Source organism: Marmota flaviventris, chromosome 16 (genome assembly GCF_047511675.1).
Source record: "Marmota flaviventris isolate mMarFla1 chromosome 16, mMarFla1.hap1, whole genome shotgun sequence".
In the NCBI taxonomy this organism is placed as follows: Eukaryota; Metazoa; Chordata; class Mammalia; order Rodentia; family Sciuridae; genus Marmota; species Marmota flaviventris.
Genome location: NC_092513.1, coordinates 73,049,075 through 73,067,312, shown reverse-complemented (window position 1 = coordinate 73,067,312; position 18,238 = coordinate 73,049,075). Strand labels below are relative to the sequence as shown.

Genomic DNA, 18,238 nt, shown 5'->3' with positions numbered 1-18,238 from the left:
TAGCACAAAAACTTAGCATCTAAGCAAGCTCCTTAGCTGTTACTCTTTAGGAGGGAGTGCTCAGTGAAATGGGGACATTTTCTAAATCTGCAAAATAAAGGCAATAGTTCTCAGGCCACAGAATCTTTTCATTTCACCTTATTCAATACCAGAAGAAATCAGACATACCCTCAAAGTGCAAGGCAAAGACTACCACAATAAAGGATTCATTTTTATTTTAAAGGTCATTAGGCATTCTAATGAGTATATTCAGAAGCAAGATGAGAGAAGGGATAACTAATAGAAAAGAAGGTATGAATTTTTGTATGGAAAAGTTATATCTTTAATTTGTGAAACCAATGAAAATCTACTGCATTTAAAAAATATATTTGAGCCAGTCACATGGCTCACACCTATAATCCCAGTGATTTAGGAGGCTGAGGCAGGAGGAATGTAAGTTCAAAGCCCAGTTCAGCAATTTAATGAGACCTAAACAACCTAGTGAGAACCTGGTTTTTTTTTTTTTGTTGTTTGTTTTGTTTTTTTTTTTTTTTTTTTTTTGGTTGTTATTGTTTTAATTTAAAAATTTAAAAAGGCTCAGTGCTTAAGCACCTCTGGGTTTAATCTCTCATACCAAAAACAAAACAAAAGAATAAATTTGATATGAAATATTTTTATTCTGATTCCTTTAACAAAGGGAAGCATTGATGTGAGCATGAGATGTTGGACAACCCAGGGACTAAAGACAATTCTGAGTTCCACCTTAAATTTCCGAGATACTGGCCTCCTTGTCACAGCGGACCTTAATTTGAAGAATTCTCTGGCATGAAAATGAAAATAAAAACAGTAATCAGTAAATGCTGTTTCATTTAGTTCTGTTTTCCTTTCATATTAGAGGAAATTCTTGCCACACCTCTAACCAAAATTAAGGGGAAAAGAAAGAAGTAAGCCACATAAATCTGACCAAGAACACAAACATCTTAATTTGAATCCTCAAAGTTTTGTGTAATGAAAAGAAATACATAATTTTAATTCAACCCAAGTGTTTTCCAACCAGATTGTATTTGCTTAAATTGCTACAGTAATTCAAGGGACAACCCTGTCTGGACACAGAGTTACTGTGGATTTTTAAAGAGACTCAGTTAAAGAATTTAGGAATTTCTGATTCATTTAAAGGATTTGCAAATTCATCAACCCTTGAAAACTAAAGCAAATTTAACAGGTATGATGATAAAATAATTTTCAATTTTTAAAGAACGTATTCCTACTGTTGAAATTAAAAAGTACTTTAGATTTGTTTAATGTTAAATAGACTGGAGCTACCATAAAAGCACAATTTTGGGAAGCAAGATCTGGTAATAGGTCAAAATTTAAATTTTGATTAAGCAAATTCAGAGAAACAAATAAGTAGAGTGAGTTTAAATTTCTAATATAAGATTACCCAACAATTTTGTTTAGACTTTTTTAAACTTTAAGAAAGAAAAGATTATCAGGTCATATCTCTCTCTCTCTCTCTCTCTCTCTCTCTCTCTCTCTCTCTCTCTCTCTCGTCTTTATTTTTTCCTCCTTCAAATTTAAATGACAAAAATATCTAATGTTTTTGATCCATGAATAGCGCTAGTGAGTCTAGCCGTAGTGATGATGGATAATTACACTCAAGATTTTCTCAAAATTTTTCTATTAATCAAATTCCCAACATAAAATGTTTTGTTTTCATTTACCCTTTTCTGAAAGGGAAGGCACAAATGCCTTATTCAATCTATTGAAGGATCTACTACAGTTACTTGAGTTCATGGTAATTAATAATTAAATGCATCATGGCTAAAAATAATTGAGTTTTAAAATTTTAAATAGCAAAAGAATTTCAGAAATTTAAAATTGTTTTGGACAAAACTTGAATATTGTTTCTTACAATGCTAGCTTCTATAGCATGCAAATGAATCCTTAAAATAATAAAATGCCATGACTCTTTTAAACTTTCCAGAGCTAAGTAAATACACCTCATTTTTATAAAGAATTTGAATCAGATTCTTGATGAAGGCATGAGTGCTTTTCTCCACATAAGAGAAATTTATGATATAGAAGCTTTTATTGTAATATATGATATGAAAACTCACATTAATGGATAATGTTAAAAAAACTGATATATATATATATATATATATATAAAAATTTGTTTTGTTTTCTTTTAAGTTTTCCTTTTATTATTTTTCTACTGGACAGTGTAATAAGAGAGTGAGTATTGTTAAGACAAGATATTCATAGAAAAGACAATAGCCAAGTTCTTAATGTTCATCTGAAGAAATCACAATTGTGAAATAAATGCCTAGGGATAATCAACATTAGTAAAAAGAAGCATTGCTAACAAGATGAAATCTATAACTTATTAATTCAATCATCCATTCAAAAAAACTTTGATCATTTATAATCATAATTGATTTTGTTAAAAATTAGAGCTTGCAGGGTGAGGGGTGTAGCCCAGTAGTAGAGCACTTGCCTAGGATGTGTGAGGCTCTGGGTTCAATCTCCAGTTCAACAACAATAAAAATTAGGGCCGGGAAATGAGATGACTGATGTGTGTTCTAATGTTTTGCTGTGAGTTTTCCTATAAGGAACAAGGCATAGACTATAGAATATGAAAGTGAAAGTAGCAAAAATATTCTTAGCAAATGGTTGAGATTAGCTAGATAAATGAAATAAGATCATTACAACAGGAAAAATTATCACAGGGAACAAGGAAAAGGAATCAGAGCTGATGAGTGTATGGATAGAAAGAGGCTAATTTCAGACAGGAAACTACACTTGGTTAAAAGAGGGCAGGACAAGGTGGCACTAGAGGTTACAAATACAGAGGGAATGTTTAAAATGAGTTCGGGTTTAGAAGAGAAATTGCTTTTCAGGGAAGTATTTCTTCTTAGGTGCCCGCAAAGAATAAAAGTTGACAGCATGAAGAATTTCCTTTATTTTCGGAGAGGTCCCAGTAATGAGGTTTCGATTTTAGTCAAAGGTATATAATTAAGTGTAGGGTCAAAGATATCATTCACATATCCTTTTTTCCCCCCAATTTTTCATAATTGTTAAACAACAGATTCTAATTCTCAAATGTAAGTTTGCTAAATTATGATATCTAAAGTTATTAACACAAAGATAAAATTCAGACTAAATGTCAGTGAGCAATATTCTTTTAACATTTCCAGGTGTGGTGTTGCATGCCAGTAATCTCAGCAGCTTGGGAGGCTGAGGTGGGAGGATTGCAGGTTCAAAGCCAGCCTCAGAAATTTAGTGAGGCTATAAGCAACTTAGTGAGACCCTGCCTCTAAATAAAAAATAAAAGTGGCTGGGGATGTGGCCAGCCTTGGGTTCAATCCCTGGTTTAAAAAAAAAAAAAAAAAAAAAATCCTGTGTGAAAGTTGGCTGCAGACAGACTCCTGTGTGGCCTGGTCCAATGGTATGGCCCATCTCTACATCTCAGCTTCCACCTTCATCTTCTGGGAAGGTAGCAGTTTTATAGACCCAATTTTAGTGGCTTTAGTGGCACTAAAACTCATATGCTATAGTATAATGAGTAATAATAAAAACCCTATAGAATTTCCTATAAAATATAATCCACAATAAGATGTATAGGATTTTCTATACCAGTTTCTCCAATCTCCCAAAGTCTAGGTTAAATGATATCTAAAAGAGACTTCCCCACTGCCCTCAAGCAGGGTCAAGCTCCTGGGCCACACAGCATTGTCTGTGCCTGCTACAAACTACACAACCCTCTGCGTTAGGTTAAGGTTAATTTTGTGGTGTGTTTCTCTTCCATTAAAACATTTCTCTTTATAAAAGGGACTATGGCTTCATGTCCTCTTCTTTTCTGTGTTCCTCACCAATTTAGCACAGTGCTTTACATTTAGAAATAATTCAAGACATATGTAAACTAAAGGAACTCAATCAAACTAACCACTAATATTTGTATATTATTACTCAACACATCCCATACAATAGCTAGCAGAATAACTACAGCAGGTAAAAAAAGTTCCATGAAGCAGATGCATGGAAGCTTCCAGCCTGGCACAGAGAGCTGGCTTGCTCTGAACACTGCCCTGTGGGATGAAACCTGTCCGACACTCCAGCTCCTCTGGAGACTCTCTCCTACTTCACCCAATGACACTAGAGAATGAAGAACTACAGCCCAAATTCATTAATTCACTAAATTAAGCATTCATTTCTAGAGGGAAAATTCTTTTTTTAATGTATATTTTTTTAGTTGTAGATGTACCTTTATTTTGTTTATTTATTTTTATGTGGTCCTGAGGATAGAACCCAGTGCCCCACGTGCAAAGTAAGTGCTCTACTGCTGAGCCACAGTCCCAGTCCTAGAGTGAAAATCCTTTACATCAGAATGTATTCTATTCAGATTCTGGCTATAGTAGTCTTATTCTGCTCCTTTAGCAGTTAACCACCATTTCTCAAACAACTCATACTTTGTTCCTTCTATGCTGTTACTCAGCTCTTCCAACTGGAAATAATCATCCTCACCTCATTCTATGAGAACCCTAACATTCCTTCAAGGATGCAGAATAAACAACAAATGTAATGTATCTAGATCTGCAAAAAGAAACTTCATGTATTTACAAAATCACATACTGGTAAAGGGATGACCATTGCATCTAGCTTCCACTTAAGAGAGAAAATATATGACCCTTGACTTTGAGTTTGGCTTATTTCACTTAACATAATATTCTCAAGTTTCATCTATTTTCCTGCAAATAAAATAATTTTAATCTTCTTTATGACTGAATAAAACTCCACTGTGTATATGTAATACATTTTCTTTATCCATTCATCTGTTGATGGACATCTAGGCTGGTTCCATAGTTTGGCTATTGTGAATTGTGCTGCTGTTAACATGGGTATGCATGTATCACTACAGTAGGATGACTTTAATTCTTCAGGATAAATACCAGAGTGGTATATCTTCATGATATTGGCAGTGAAGGATGAAATGCAATGAAAAGACAGTAGGATTAATATATTTTACATTTCACTGAAACTGGAGAATTATTGCATTTGGAATTACCATATGAAGATAGTGGTCAGTGTGAGATGTGCAAAATTGAGAGTATGAGGGGGTTACTATACTGATAATGACAAACCTAGGATGTGGGTACATGGGATGAATGGAGGACAAGGTCATGGAAGGAAAAAGGATCAAGGGCCTCTGACTCTACTTGAATAAGTGCTTCAAATCCTAAACACATACAATATTTACATTGTATGCATTTTTAAAATTTCGGACAAGAAACTCAAGATTTTCTCAAATGGTATTCTGTGAAGAGAAAATGATTCAAGTAGCATCTTCTCAATTATACTCATAAAGGACAGTACCGTTCTAGATGAAGAGGAGATAAGTAATTTCATTACAAACATTTGTTCTCTCATGAAACCCTAGATGAGAAGGGTAGCAAAAAAAAAAAAAAAGTCTCAGGAAAAGGAAAAAAAAAAAAAAAAAGGTAAAATCTTTAAGTTTTTCCTAAACAATATATTCATTCTACCTGTGTATAGCAGTTTTCAATTTGCAAAGTACTTTTAAATGTGTATCTCATATGATACCAACAACTACCAGGTGAGATAAGCAGGCTAAGTATAATTTCAACTACAATTTTGTAACTTTCAGTTTATTTATTTGAGACAGTCTCACTGTGTTACCCAAGTTGGTCTCGAATTCCTAGGCTCAAGTAAGCCTCCTTAGTCTCCCAAGTAGCTGGCACCATGAGACACATATGTTCAGTAACAAGACTGAAATGCAAATTTTCAGTCTTAAGATATAATACTCTTCTCTATAAGTTTCAGCGATACAAGTGTTAATTGTGTAAGATATCTTTCCCCTTACAATCCTACTCCACATAATGTCCTTCTGCTGCACTGCACTGCACTCTCTGCTTCCCTGATTCTCCACTAGACTTTAAACTCCTGGGAGACAGGGAAAGTAGTGTTTTGAATATTTGTATATCTAGAAATTAACTAAAAATATTAGTGGAAATAAGGAAATTAGGAAGAAAACATAAAGACTAATTTACTAGAAACTAAACTTGGCAGGATATAGATATTATATTTGAAGTTGTTACTCAAACAGAGAAATTAGACTCTGGAAACTGTTTCATGAAGACAATTTGAAGGTGCAAAATAGACTTAGAAAGCATCAAGAGGAAACAAATTAGGTTTTTCTAAGTATCACATGTTATCACATAAAAGGGCACATTTCGTATTCTTTCAAAGGGGATTAAAGGGTACCAGTAATAGAAGTTGTGGGGTGAGGATTTTAGCTTTACACTAGGAATCTAATTAGCAAAAGCACTCTAACAGAAACATAGGTCTCTCTTCTCATAGGGAGTAACCATCACTAAAGGATGGAATGGCTGGTAAAAACACCCAACATTTACAGTGGAGGGAGCACCTGACTGTAGTTGAGTCATGTCAGGTAGCTAATACTAGGGGAGTAAGCAAGATAACTGAGGTTCTCATGAAAGAGAATGGTTTCTTAGTAAAAAGCACACAACACTAGACCTTTGATTCTGGTTCAGTGCAAGGTGATTTTTTGTTTTTTAAATTCTGCTTCAATGGTATATAATCATTACTTTTGGTTTCAGTATTGCCCATTCTTCTGGATATTCTCTTATCTACAACATAATATATTGTATATAATTGTCAATTTAAATGAGAATTATTCTGAGTTTCATTCATTTTTTTCCCACAATATATTTCCTTTTCTCCTTGCAATAGGAAAAAAAAAAAAAAAAGAACATGGGCTTTTTAAGTCTAGTATATGTCCTATTCTTCTTTTTTGGAGACAAAGTATCCTGCCAATATGAAACTTATCAATGGGATGAAGATTATGACCAAGAACCAAATGAGGATTATGAACCAGAAATCCAATTTCGTCAACATGTAGAATATGGAGTTCCTTTTTATCAGCATAGCTTAGGTTGTGCCAGTGAATGCTTCTGTCCAACTAACTTTCCAACATCGATGTACTGTGACAATCGCAAACTCAAGACTATCCCAAATATTCCAATGCATATCCAGCAACTCTACCTTCAGTTCAATGAAATTGAGGCTGTGACTGCAAATTCATTCATCAATGCAACTCATCTTAAAGAAATTAACCTCAGCCACAACAAAATTAAATCTCAAAAGATTGATTATGGCGTGTTTGCAAAATTTTCAAATCTACTACAACTTCACCTAGAGCATAACAATTTAGAAGAATTTCCATTTCCTCTTCCTAAATCTCTGGAAAGACTCCTCCTTGGTTACAATGAAATCTCCACATTACACACAAGTGCCATGGATGGGCTGGTAAACTTGACTATGCTCGATCTCTGTTATAATCACCTTCATGACTCTGTGTTAAAAGAAAAAAACCTTGCCAAGATGGAAAAATTAATGCAGCTCAACCTATGTCATAACAGATTAGAATCAATGCCTCCTGGATTACCTTCCTCACTTATGTATCTATCTTTAGAAAATAATTCAATTTCTTCTATACCAGACAAATACTTTGATGAACTTCCAAAACTTCACGCTCTAAGAATGTCACACAACAAACTGCAAGACATCCCATATAACATCTTTAATCTTTCCAACCTTATAGAGCTCAACGTCGGACACAACAAATTGAAGCAAGCATTTTACATTCCAAGAAATTTGGAACACCTATACCTAGAAAATAATGAAATAGAAAGTATGTAAAATTTTATATATTTTAATGAACAAGAAATGTATTTTGCCTCTTTAAGGAATAAATTGTCAATAATCTATGCTTCATAAATTATGAGAAAGTGCTGCTTTGAAATTGGCTAAGGAAAAGGTAGAAATTGACCCCAGAAAAAGGTTTTCCATTAAGTGTATGTCTTTCCTATTAAAATTTTATTATCTTGAATATTAGGAAATTGTACTAATAGAGTATATAAAGAAATATAAATATAAGTCCCCTGAGTAGTTGGACTATGAATGATTTTTATTTTATTTGTTTCTATTAAGAATTTATTAAGTAATCAGAAAAGTCAGTAAATTTATATTAACTTTGGAAACGAAATTCATTTATACTTTCATTTTCCTTAGCATCAAATAATAATTGAACCTAAAACCACTTATAAATATTTTAATAAAACTATTCCATGTAACATAAAACCCTACATAGAATTATGAATATAAACTAGTTTTAATTTTTAATTCGTATTTTTCAGATATCAATGTGACAATGATGTGTCCTTCTATTGACCCACTACATCTTCACCATTTAACATACCTTCGTGTGGACCAAAATAAGCTGAAAGAACCCATAAATTCACATATCTTCTCCTGCTTCCCTCATATACATAGTATTTATTATGGTGAACAAAGAAGCACAAATGGTCAAACAATACAACTGAAGACCCAAGTTTTTGGGAGATTTCCAGATGATGACGAAGATGATGGGGATGATCATGATAACACTCCTGAAGGCCAAGAAACAGAAGGGACAGAAGAACACTTCAACCCTCACTACTATGAAACTCAAGAATGGCAAGAAATTATATAGGTATATGTTTATGACTTCATAAAATTTATAACTAACTGAACATATAATTGTGCAAAATAATATATCTAGAATTATGTATTAGTATAAAACCAGACTTGCATTTAACAATCAACTGCATCATTGCATAGCATTAGAACTTACTCAAATGACATAGATCTTTAGAAATATCAATTAGAAATAGTGAGAATAAAAAACTAAACTTCAATGGCTTCTTATACTTTTTTCAAACTTTTAAACATCATCAAGCTGGAAAAAAAGTGAACATGTCGATTCTCATAACAGTAATTTCCACAGAATGATTAAGAAAATAGCATTAGCCAGGAGACCAGAGTCAAGTCCATTCCATCACTCTGAGGACATCTGGTAACAGTCGGGCACATCAGTGTAAAAAGCAAGCATTCATTTAAGTAATACACTGTCTTCTTCCACTCTTTCTTCAGACTTCAAGCTTGTAGTTGTTACTCATTCATTATGGTACCCTAGGATTACTATTAGGAGCACAGAATATGTTTTATTTTCAAGAGGCCATCTTACTAAGAATCCAAAGCACACAGATTTATGAAATCACATGTTCACACTTTTCTCTTAAAGCATCAAAGAGGTAACTAAAACCCACCAGATTATTTCAGAGCGATTTGTCTTTTAGGAAAATTTAGCAATAGTCGAAAATCTTTATTGTGTTCCATTTTCTCTCTCTCTTTTTTAGTTATATAAAGATTTGCTGATAAATAACTGCTTTGTTCACAAAGTTAAATTAATGTTGCCAAAATAAGTCATTTTATATAATAAAAGCCTTTATGTTTTCCTAACACATTACAGTGCATACTTACTTTGTGCTAAAGTGTTTATTGACATGGTGCTAAAGGTGAATATAGATCCTTTATAATTCTACAATAGACAAGTTTTAACATCTTCTCTAAAATCTTAAAAATCACTCATATTCTTTAATCTATCATTTTGAAGTATTTTAAGTGTACCTTATAACAAAGATTCTAACTGCTGTGATCAAGTCTCTTGATTTACCAGGCAAACATTTCATAGATTTCCTCAGGTAAGAAATGCAGCATTAAAAGAGAATAAAATTATGGCATTTGCAGGTAAGTGGATGGTATTGGAGAATATCATGCTAAGCGGAGTAAGCCAATCCCCAAAAACCAAAGGCCGAATGTTCCTCTGATAAGTAGATGCTGATCCATAATGGGGGAAGGGGGAGATGCAAAAAATGGAGGTACTTTGATTGAGCAAAGGGGAGGGGGCAGGGGAGCAGGAAAGATGGAGTGAGATGAACATCATTACCCTAGGTACATGTATGACTGCACATGTGGTGCAATGTTATATGGTGTACAACCAGAGAAATGAAAAGTTGTGTTGCAATTGTGTACAATGAATCAAAATGCACTCTGCTGTCATATATATCTAATTAGAATAAATAAATTAAAAAATTAAAGAATCAAAAAAAGAGAAATGCATACCAATCCAAGACTAACATATTATATGAGGAATCCCAAATACATAATAACAATTTGGACAATATGCAATAATCAGACAGGTAAAACTATATTTCAGAAGTATCCACGCTTCTGAGTCTTTTGTATTTCTGGAGATGTCAATACAAAATGAAGCCACTAAGTGTTCTTTATATATTTCAAAAGGCTGGTAGCATTACCAGGAATTCTGCGAACACTTACCTGCTCACAGAAAATCCTTAACAATTCAGATTGAACATGAACAAAACTCCATTCATTTACTCATCAAGCCATTTGGTGTACAGGGCTTAGCAATGAGAGATCAAGAAACAGTACAACGTGTAACTGTGGTGTAAGATGCAGGTGTGAGTTAAGAGTAAAATGCTAGTAATTTGGGGAAAGTAAAAGTCCACCTCTCTTTTTTTTTTTTTTTTTTTTTTTTTTGTAGTTGTAGATGGATACAATGCCTTTATTTTGTTTATTTTTATGTGGTGCTGAGGATCAAATCCAGTGCCTCACCCATACTAGGTAAGCACCCTGCTGCCAAGCTACAGCCCCAGCCCCACCTCTCTTTCTTGAAAAATTTAAAAACAGTGTCATAAATTCAAACATTTATTATGAATTAATAGGTGGAAAACACCATGAGTATTTAATAGGGACAAAAAAAGATAAGACTATTTCTAACCTAGAGCAATTTAAAATTAATAAGGATCCATCAGATAAATGCATTTCAAAATCACAGTGAGATACCACTTCATGCTCATTAGGATGGCTGGAATCAAAAACCAAATAAGAGTTGTTAGAAAGGAGACAGAGAAATTGGTGCCCTTGCACACTTCTGAGAAGAGCGTCAAATGGTGCAGCTGCTTCAGAAAGCAATCTGGCAGTTGTTCAAAAGCTAACGTTATACATAAGTCAGTAATTCCACTTCCATTTATGAATCCAAGAAAATTGAACACAATGTTCATGCAAAAATGTGTACATGAATGTCCATAGCAGCATTGTCCATAAGAGTCAAAAAGGAAACCACCCAAGTGCTTATGAACAGATAAGCAAAATGTGGTTTATCTATATAGTGGAATGTTATTCAGTCATAAGAAGGAATGAAGCACTAACACATGCTACAACTTGAATAAACCTTTATAAACATTATGCATGGTAAAAGTCAGCTATAGAACACATACCGAATGATTTCATTTGTAAATAATGTGCAGAACATGGAAATTTATAGAGACAAAATTTATTGGCTATCTAAGGCAGCAGGGTAGGGAAATAGGGAAAAAATGGGGAGTGACTCCTAATGGATTACAGGGTTTCTTTTAGGGGTGATGAAAAAAAACCTAAAAATGATTATGCTGATGGCTATACAAAAGCCTGAAAATACTAAGCTCTACTGAATCATATACTTTTAAAGGGTGAATTGTATTGAATGTGAATTAGCTCAGGAAAGCAGATATTTTGGCTGAGCACACTGGTACCTGTCTGTAATCCCATTAGCTCAGGAGGCTGAGGCAGGAGGATTGCAAGTTCAAAGCCAGCCTTAGCAACTTATTGAGGCCCTAAGCAACTCACTGAGACCCTATTAAAAGGGCTTGGGATGTGGCTCAGTAATTAAGTACCCCTGGGTTCAGTCCCTGGTACCAAAAAATAAAGAAAATAAGACCAAACAGTTCCTCCTAACACAAAGAAGAAAGGAAGAAAATGCTGAAAAGGCAGCAACTGTGAAAAATTGTGTGAGCACAGATACCACCACCATTACCCCTTGTGAGGACCTGCTGAAGTTGCTGAAGGCTACAGAAAGAAGTGTTATCTTGATGTGTGACAGGAACTGACCAACAGAAGGGAAGAAAAAAGCTCTTGGCTGAGATTAACATAAAGAAGTAGTAATTACTTTTTTGAACTCTTACAAAGTTTAAAAAGTAAAAAATCTTCCAATTTTCAGAATTCTGGAGCTTCTATTTTTATCTTTCTGAACTTATAAAAAATAATTAAATTCTCAAATAACATCCTTATCAAAAATAAAACTACACAATTTAGCAATTCAAAACAAGGACTTTGATATCACATATTTGGGTATGAAGCCTGATTTAACACTTTTAAGCCAGGTAACTTTGAGTAGGTTATTTGGTTTTCCTAAGCCTCCCCTTTCTAGTTTTTCTTTTTTGTGTGTGCTGTTGGGGATTGAACCCAGAGCCTCACACATGCCAGACAAGCACCCTAGCACTGAGTCACATCCCCAGTCCTCTTTCCTAGTGATTAAAGGAAGATGGCTCTTATATAGTTGATACAAAGATAGAAAGTGCATGCCAGTTGCAGGTATCCAATAAACACGTCTTGCTCAGGAGGTCTGGCCTGCAGCCCGTGGGTCTCGGTGCTAGACACTCTGGAGTGCTCGTGTTGGCTTTCCTGTACTGGAGTGTGCACAGAAAGGAGTTAGCACCTCTTTTCAGGTTCTTCCAACATTCTACTCATACACAAGATTGATGGACAAGAGAGACGTTACTAATGATTTTGCCAGGGTATGTACTCCACAAAAAAACAAATGCATAGTCACTGTGGATAGTTTAGCTTTCCAAAGCAACTAACTTGTGAAAGATAGTTCACGTCTTTCAAAAAATGGCTCAACAGGATGAGGATGGCAGTATTCTCTCCATCACCCTCACAAGTTTGTTCTTCCACCCAAATTCTTCCTACCAGGCAGAACAACTCAACTCCACTCTGCTCTGGTTCCTCTCTACAAATATGTATAAATAAGTGCATCAACAAACATCCTCCAGCTAAAAGCCCAATGAGGAGGTAGAGTAACCACCATTTATTCTTTGGCAACTCAAACCTATCCCAAGTATTTCTCATTAAACGTAAAACAAACAAAACAGCATAATCATTTTTAGGTTCCCCAGGAGAAACTGAAGAACAAAGTATTTTCTTTAACTAGGCCATAAAGATTGCAGAGTCCCTGTACTGCAGCAGTAAGCCATACTAGTTGATTTGATATTTATAATAAGAAAGAAAAACATGAAAATACACCTATAATTTTTCTCATTATTTCCATTACACAACAAAGTAGTTGTATTAGCTAATAGACTAAACCATTTAAAACTATTAACAAAAAATCCAAATCATAACATAAATCCAAATTTAATCAAGAAACACACAGTGAACATACATTTAAAGGCTTGGGGATGTAGCTCGGTGGTAGAGTGCTTGCCTAGCTTGTGTGAGGCCCTGGGTTCAATCCCTAGCAACGCAACACACACACACACACACACACACACACACACACACAGTAAAACTGAACATATACTTAGCTTTTAGAAAGAAAATAAAAATTTCAAGATACTTCATAAATTAGTTCAAAATAATACTGGTTGAAAATGCTTAGCTTGTATTTAAATACTATCTGAAACACTACACATATGTTTTCACTTTATTCTTCAACACTGGGGCTACTAAACTAAAATACAGATGTATGCATATCACATAACATACTTAAGCAGCTCCCTGTGGAAAAAAGAAAATAGAAGAAATAAACCTTGTCTCTTCTATATACTCTTTCTGTTATAAAGCATTCATATGACTCCAAGGACATCTGGAACTTAAACCTTGGTTTCCTGATTCCAAATTAATTTTTTGTAAATCTTGGAAATAAAGTATAAGAGCAGCTGGAAACAAGATTAAATCCTAAGATCTAAAAATCTGAAGTTCCTTTTATGCTCCAATTTCTTCAATATATACAATTATGCCTAGTTATAAGCTAAATATGCTTAGTTATAAGTATCATATTGTGGACATCTTTTATCAATTTACCTGTTTAGGTTGTGAATTCATCATAGAGATTTATGCACTACTAAGAAAAATATAAATTCACAAATAAAGACAAATTTTTACCATAAACTCTTCCTTATGTTTAGTCATAATTCCCCTTCCTTTAAATACTTAGGAAAATACTCATTGTACTCCTGTGAACAAACAACCAGTGTTCAGGCATGAGCAGGAGATTTAAACCATAGGCTTGCCATAATACCTTCAAATGTTGGCTTTAAAAGGTATAAATATGTAAACTCAGTAGTTCTCAACAGGGTCAATTCCACCACCCCTGACATTTCCACAACTGGAGGTGGTACTGGTAAACATCCTGCAGTGCATACAAAGGCCCCAAAACAAAGGATTATCAGGGTGGAGCTCATGGGAGAGTGCTTGCCCAGCATGCCCAAACCCTGGGTTCAATCCCAAGAACCACAAAAAATAAAAACAAAAAACTCCCACAAGAGAATTCTAAGGTCCGAAAGTCAATGGTATGGAGGATGAGAAACTCTATGGTATGTAGATTATAGTCATTCAGATAAAAAGCCAGGCACAGTGGTGCACCCCTGTAATTCTAGTGACTCAGGGAGCTGAGACAGGAAGATTTCAAGTTCCAGGACAGCCTTGGCAACTTAGTTGAGATCTTTTCTAAAAATAAAAAAGGGCTAAGGAAGTAGCATAGTCATAGAGCACCTCTAAGTTCTATCCTGAGTATCAAAAACAAAATACAAACACAAAATAACAAAGAATGAGGCCTAAAGAAATTAAAGAATGTGTCCAAGATCAGCTCAGGTAAATGCAGATCAAAACTAGAACTTAAGTGTTCTGATTTCTACAGTTAGAAGATGAAGGAAATGAAAATGGAGAAAAGACTCTTATGGTTTGTAGCTTTTATTGAAAGTCCATTTGGTAGCTAAAAGGGCTCTGTCAGTAGAACCAAGATACCTCATTCCCAGAAAACCCTTGTTTTCAAAACTCAGTTCCATATTCTTTCTCTCTCTCTCTCTCTCTCTCTCTCTCTCTCTCTCTCTCTCTCATAAGCAATTGGGAGGAAGAACCACAGGCTAATGGGACACTATCAAAGAAATAAATCTCCTAGAAGATACAGGGATAATGCAACAGGGTCACCTAAAAGAATCCAACAGATAAAAATCCTTCATTTTGGATACAATGTCTACTCTTGAACAGTAGCAGTTTTCATCTTGTTCCTAGTCTTTTGACTCAAACAAAACATTTCCTTCTTGAACAGAAAACAACCTATTTTAGTATTAAGCATTTAATATTGGGAAATGTATATACAATGTCTGGCTTTGGCCAGGTGTCATATTAACTACTTGGGAGGCTGAGGCAGGAGGATTGTAAATTCAAGGACAGCCTAAGCAACTTAGCAATACCCTATTTGGGGGGGGGGGGGAAATTAGATAAGAAGGGCTGGAGATATAGCTCAGAGGTAGATCACCACTAGGTTCAATCCCCAGTATAGCAAGAGAGAGAGAGAGAGCGCCAGAGAGAGAGAGAGAGCCTGAAGAGAGGTCTGGACCTTGCCTTGACTATCTTAGTTTATATAGGACCAGTCAAATTCAATAGTTTCAGGTTGAGGTAATCAGAAATATCAACCATGAAATTTAGATGGGGGCTTTGCATAATGTAGTATCAGTAGATGTGGAGGTTGACTTCAATCACATGAACAATCAACCAGTCATTAATGAAGCCCCAATAAAAACTCTGGACATCAAGGCTTGGATGATCTTCCCTGGCAATCAATTCTTTGTGTGTACATACTGTCACCATCAATGCTTACAGGGCAACATATCCTGAGAACAATGGAAGCTTCATATTTGGAACCCCTCTAGATTCTGCCCTATGCATCTCTTCCTTTGGCTGATTTTTCTGCTTATCTTTCCCTACATAAGCCATAATCTTGAGTAGTACAGCCTTCACTTACTTCTTGAAGCACTTCTAGACAATTATTGATTATGAGGGTGGTTTGGGGAGTCATCTGAACTTGGATTTGCTATCAAAGGTGAGGGTGGTCTTGGAGGGTATGGCCTCAATTTTATCATTTGGCTAACTTTAGGCAGGAACATTAGTTTATTTTCCAATGTAATTCTGGATATTTCCAGACTCTAGCTTGTATAATCATTGCCCCTTTGGTTTATGTGAGCACTCTGAGACTTACTTTTAGTCAACAAAATGTGGCAAAGCTGAGAATGCACATGTGATCATGTTTATTTGAAGGCCACAAAAGACCATGTTGTCCACCTTGCTATACATAACCTCCCTCTCCAGTGTAAAGCAGGCTGCATGTCGCAAGCTGCCCTATAAAGGAAGTCACACTGCAAGGAAGGAGGCCTTCAGCTAACAGCAGAAAACTGAGGCCTATAGTCCCAAATTCTGCAAGGATCTGAATGCTGCCAACAACTCTTCCCCATTGGACCCTCAAAATGAGGCTCCAGTTCTGGCTGCATTTCAAATGCAGCTTTCAGATGAGATTCTGAAGCAGGCAATCAAACAAAGCCATGTCAAACTCCTGACCCACAGTAGCTGTGAAATAGTAAGTGTATGTTATTTAAAGTCATTAATTTGTGATAATTTCTTACACAGTACTAGACAACCATCACAACAATCAGAAACATACCAAGAGAGGGAAATTTATAAAATGCAAACAGGGTCATAATTACTTAATGGCTTAAGAATTTCTCAGTAGTCTCTCACTGATTACAGACCAAAGTCTAAACATTTTAGGTGTTTTAGTCAGCTTTTTCACTGCTATGACTAAAGGACCTGACCACAACAACATTAGGGGAGGAAAAGTTTATCTGGGGGTTCCAGTTTCAGAGGTCTTAGTCCATAGCTCCATGCCTTAGGGCTCAAGGTGAGAAAAACATGGCAGAAGAGTGTGGTAGAGGGAAGCAGCTCACATGGTAATCAGAAAGCATGGGACTGTGCAGGGTGGGGGCAGAGAGACAGAAAGAGAGATCTCCACTTTCCAGATACAAACACATACCCCAAACCTATGGCCCAAAGCCCCACCTCCTCTAGCCACACCCCACCTGCTTTCAGCCACAACCCAATTAATCCCATGAGGTGATTAATTCACTGATTGTGTTAAGACTCTCAATCCAATCATTTCTTCTCTGAACCTTCTTTCATTGTCTCACATGTGAGCTTTTGGGGACACTTCACATCCAAACCATAATAGTAGGGTATAAAAGACTCTTTTTAATCTGATTCTGGTTCCTTGTCTAATCAAATCTCTTAAAATAGTCCATTCTGTCTCATCTTTTCTCTTTCTCCCTCACTCTAAGCTCCAGCCAAATTCAACCAAGTACAAGTTTTTAAAAATTATCTATCCATCCCTTCCACAATAAGCTGTGCCTTTTGCCTGGAACACCTCAATGCCATGCAACCCTCCTCTTTTCAAATCTCTATAGAAGTCAGCGTGGGTGCACCTCCTTGACCTCAACCAATAAAGGTTGTGGCTTCTTCCAGTATCAGCCAGCCCTGTGTACATTTCTGTGCAGCAAACCCAACTTACATTCTAGTTGCTTATTAGCTGCCTTTCTGTTGATTTAGACTACAAGAAATCCTTGAGGGGGAAAACTGAATTCTATTTGTCTAAGTTAGTTTGTAGTTCTGGCACAGATCTGGTGCTTAATAAAGTTTTATTAAATAAATGAATGCTCATAAAATTATACTTACTGGTCATAACTTTTCAAGGAAAGACATTACAATACACAAAATAATTTTCTGTAATCCAAAGTACCAAATTGTAGCATTAATGAAACCATGACTTCAAGGTTTTCCAAATCTGGACATATATCTATCCAGCTTACATTTCAGCTCCATTAACCTGCCACACAATACCAATCAATATCTACTGTTTTATGATTACATATTTTTAAGACCCTCTACTGTTTTAAAAAATAAATTTAAGGCGGGAGTGGTGACACACACCTATAATCCCATTGGCTTGAGAGGCTGAGATAGGAAGATATTGAGTTTGAAGTCAGCCTCAGCAACAACAAGGTGCTAAGCAACTCAGTGAGACCCTGTCTCTAAATAAAATACAAAATAGGGCTGGGGACGTGACTCGGTGGTTGACAATCCCCATCACCAAAATAAATGAACAAATAAACAAATGTGATAAAAAAGAAAATTCAGAAAAGTTTACTCTACCTTTAAAGCCATAAAATCAATAATTTATCTCAACCAAAATCAGAGCATATCATAATTAAAATTAAAGTAATTCACATTCAAATAAAAACTTGAGTGTTAAAAGTTTTAGTTTATCTAAACTTTGATTTGAAATTTGCTAAAACCAATTTTCAATAGAAAAGAAAACTGGTATTCTTTCAGGTTCCATTTTAACAAAATATTCATATTTGTTAAATTTTTACCTTAGAGAAAAAAGAAATAT

General features: G+C 35.2%; 2 protein-coding genes across 2 annotated transcripts in view; one reads left to right on the top strand and one right to left on the bottom strand.

The window, feature by feature from the left end:
• Cenpp (centromere protein P) overlaps positions 1-18,238 on the bottom strand; it is a 240,887-nt gene that overhangs the window by 151,978 nt on the left and 70,671 nt on the right. The gene's annotated exons all lie outside the window — the stretch shown is intronic.
• On the top strand, positions 1,108-8,556 carry Omd (osteomodulin). Its single transcript, XM_027950990.2, has 3 exons — positions 1,108-1,201; positions 6,748-7,708; positions 8,214-8,556. The coding sequence occupies exons 2-3, from the start codon at positions 6,769-6,771 to the stop codon at positions 8,546-8,548; spliced, it is 1,275 nt and encodes a 424-aa protein (XP_027806791.1). The 5' UTR covers positions 1,108-1,201; positions 6,748-6,768; the 3' UTR covers positions 8,549-8,556.

Excerpts from the sequence above, each read along its gene's own strand:
- Omd (XM_027950990.2), top strand. The coding sequence starts at position 6,769 with ATGGGCTTTTTAAGTCTAGTATATGTCCTATTCTTCTTTTTTGGAGAC. Across the intron at positions 7,709-8,213 it reads AGAAAATAATGAAATAGAAA|ATATCAATGTGACAATGATG; the intron begins GTATGTAAAATT and ends CGTATTTTTCAG.